At 31.7% G+C, this 3,477-nt stretch overlaps 1 protein-coding gene across 1 annotated transcript; it reads left to right on the top strand.

Annotated features, from left to right (window-relative positions):
• The first annotated feature begins 1,809 nt into the window (after positions 1-1,809).
• Positions 1,810-3,251, top strand: LOC129923456 (G-protein coupled receptor GRL101-like). The gene has a single exon (XM_056014371.1). It carries the CDS (start codon positions 1,912-1,914, stop codon positions 2,950-2,952), a length of 1,041 nt encoding a protein of 346 aa, XP_055870346.1. The 5' UTR covers positions 1,810-1,911; the 3' UTR covers positions 2,953-3,251.
• Positions 3,252-3,477: the final 226 nt, after the last annotated feature.

Here is a 3,477-nt window from a genome sequence, read left to right as displayed (position 1 = left end):
GCAGAATTCTATTCCATGATTTGTGAAGATCCATTATGTCCTACACAAGATCTCTCATATACAACTAGAAATATATTCAAGTCGTACTATCATGTAAGTTCAAAAGTTCAAAGTTCGGATGAGGCCCGTGAGTATTGTTCCCAAATTCCAAACAACTACATGCTTTCATTAGAAACAATGGAAGAGTTAGAGTTTATATTTCAATATCTTCAAAACTACACATCATTAAACACGATGAAGAAACTCCATTTGCACATCGGACTAAGATTTATCTGTTCATATTTTGAGAAATGGTCATCTGGATTTCTGTTTATTTTAGAGCATTCAGTCAAGAAAAAGCGCGGATCTTGTCTTATAGACCATAACAATGAACCATATCCTCAAACGTGTCTGGTACTAACATCTACAAAGTATAATGATAGTTATGAACTGTTTAGTAACAATAGTAGAGAGATTTATTATAAAGAAGTAGACTGTAAGGATGAAATAAGAAATGCCATTGTTATTTGTGAGTGTCATTCACGTTTATTATCAAATGCATTAGTAGACAACACGTTTTATGACAATAATGTAGACTATTTGATAAGCCATGATTCTTTTTTTAATTTAAAGAATTTGTTTTTTCAACGATCTGAATTCATATCTAGTTGGCTTGGAATTGCATACCTTAAAACTAAAGTTTATGAATGTAATAACGATTCACACTCTTTTATATATAACAATGGTTGTAACATGGTTTTAAATAAAACAGCATCTACTAAAAACCGTGAAAGTAACAGATTAACTGCTGAGTATTTTTTGTTAGATAAATATGTTGTGCATCAAAAAGATGAAAGTTTGACCAAATGTTTATACTATAAAAAATGTAAAGAAAACGTTGGAATCATAAGAGGTCAACAGAAAGCGCTATCAAGACATTGTCGCATTAACAGAAAAGTTGACAATATTAGCAGCCAGTGTACGAAGCGTAATGAGAAATTAATTGTACCATTAGAAGAAGTCAATTGTACATATAGCGATGTTCCTGTTTATAAATGTTTTTTTGATCTAGGGGAAGAATGTCATGGGAATTCACATTTAACGAACTGTCAAACATTTGATTGTCCTAAAAACTTTTTCAAATGTCAGAGTGACTATTGCATAAGGCTTGACCAGTTAGGAGATGGCATTCAAAACTGTCCTTTTGGCGAAGATGAACATATTTTCTATCGTCCGATTTGCTTTGGAAATATAAATTTTACGTTTCAGGAGATGTGCATTTCAAAAAATTCATTTGGTTATACAGAGAAATTTCTTAAAGAATATATGTGTTTTAGAAAATGTCCAGATAATTTCAAGTGTATTTCAAACTTAATACGTAATAGCAAGGCTAAACTGAAGTACGAGTATTTCTCATTGCGTTTAAACCTTTACAATATTTCTAATGCAATTTTTCCAAAGTTTATCACATTTTTTTTTCAATTAGAAATTCTGGAGTTTCAAGCAAGTGAATGCAAATTGAACAATTTCGATATGGGGATGAAACATTGGAATCTATTAAATTTGTATAGTTTAGATCTAAGTTTTAATGAGTTGCAAACCAGTGAGGATTTTCAGTCTGTTTATCAAATGAAGAAATTAAGAATCTTGAATATGTCTTACAATCCAATTACAAAGATAAATACAAATTTTAGTTTTCCAGACCTATTGGAGATAATTGATTTGTCTTATACGTACGTTAAATCAATACCTTTTAATGCTTTTATAAATCTGAAACATTTAAAATCAGTAAGTTTAAAAAATACACTAATCAATACATTTAAAGATATGGGATTTCCAGAATTTTTTACACTAGACACATTTTATATTCAAGAAGTTAAGATCTCAGCTTTAGAAACAAATTTCTTCAAAGGGTTAACCATTAGATCTGGAATGTGGACAAGTGACTATCGGTTATGTTGTCCGCAAGTTTTGAATTCCAATATATCCTCAGACAAATGTCATGGACCCGTTGATGTCATCTCTTCATGTGAAAATCTTGTTGGTGATGTATTTAAGAGATTTATCATATGGATTGTTGGCTTAGTAACCATTGTAGGCAACGGGATAGTATTAGCATACAGACTTGTGTGGAATAGAAAAATATTTAGAAATGCTTATGAAATTTATGTTACAGGTCTGGCATTTTCAGATTTTCTTATGGGGATATATTTAATGATAATTTCCAGTGTAGATATTTATTATCAAGATGTGTATGTCTTGGAAGAGACACATTGGAGAAATGGAATTTTGTGCCAGGTTTCTGGGTTTTTATCAACTCTCTCTAGTGAAACATCAACATTCTTTATTTGTTTGATAACTTTAGACCGTTACTTGAGTATCACTTATCCATTTGGTGAATATAGACTTTCAAAAGTCTGGACTCTTGCACTATTTACATTGGCTTGGTTAATTGGTATTGTCCTGGCAGCTGTTCCCATTGTAGTATCTACTTGGGAAATTTATTCTTCAAACAGTTTGTGCTTGGCTCTGCCATTTAGTTTTGATCATTTCAGAGGCTGGGAGTTTTCGTTTGTAGTTTATGTTGGAGTCAATTTTGTTTTATTTTTACTCATAGCTTTCGGTCAAGTCGCCATATTTGTAAATATATACAGAAGAAAACAATCTATGTTTTGCTTAAAGAATCATCGCAAAAGAAGATTACAAGACTTAGCTGTAGCCAAAAAACTGGCATTTGTCGCTATGTCTGATTTTCTGTGCTGGTTTCCTATCGGCGTCATTGGCTTTTTTTCAATGACAGGACACACATTTGACCGCGATGTTTACGCTTGGTTTGCTGTGTTTGTTTTACCAATAAATTCAGCATTAAATCCAATTATTTATACAATTCCTGCAATATATGCAAGATGTAAACGTAACGGTGAACAGACACTGGATACAAGTTTAAATACTCTTTCGTTGCTAAGGAAATAGTTTTAACCCGGGATCGATTTGAAATGAATTTATAAAATTTCTTGAATAGAAATGTTTGTTGCGAGCGCTTTTTTATATCATTTCAGGTTTGCATAATTTGTTGACTAATATTTTGAATGAGATGTAAATGTGTGTGAAATTCTTAAGATTGGAATTTTTTTGACATCATATTTGTAAAACAAGAAAAACATCCAAAAATATTTTTTTTAAAAGCGTATACGAGGTGTAACAGTATCAATTAGTTTCTGATCAGTTATGTAATAAAATTTGAAATAGATATAGACTAGGCATGTCAAACACGGCGTTTGTGGGCCACATGCGGCCCGCCACCTCCTTGCATGCACCCGCCTGGCCACCTAAAAAGTTATCAAAATAACGTCAAACTATTATGCTGGTAAATAAAAGATGACAAGCTATTTGAATTGAAATATAGTATTTTTTTAAACTTAACAACGAGATTGAGTCTGCAGTGAAAGCCAGCTACATTTTTCAAACTTAATTGCAAGCCATAGCAAATCATTAAGT

This window comes from Biomphalaria glabrata, chromosome 16, assembly GCF_947242115.1.
Source record: "Biomphalaria glabrata chromosome 16, xgBioGlab47.1, whole genome shotgun sequence".
Taxonomy (NCBI): Eukaryota; Metazoa; Mollusca; class Gastropoda; family Planorbidae; genus Biomphalaria; species Biomphalaria glabrata.
Note: the sequence above shows the minus strand (reverse complement) of the source record. Positions and strands in the feature narration are given on the sequence as shown.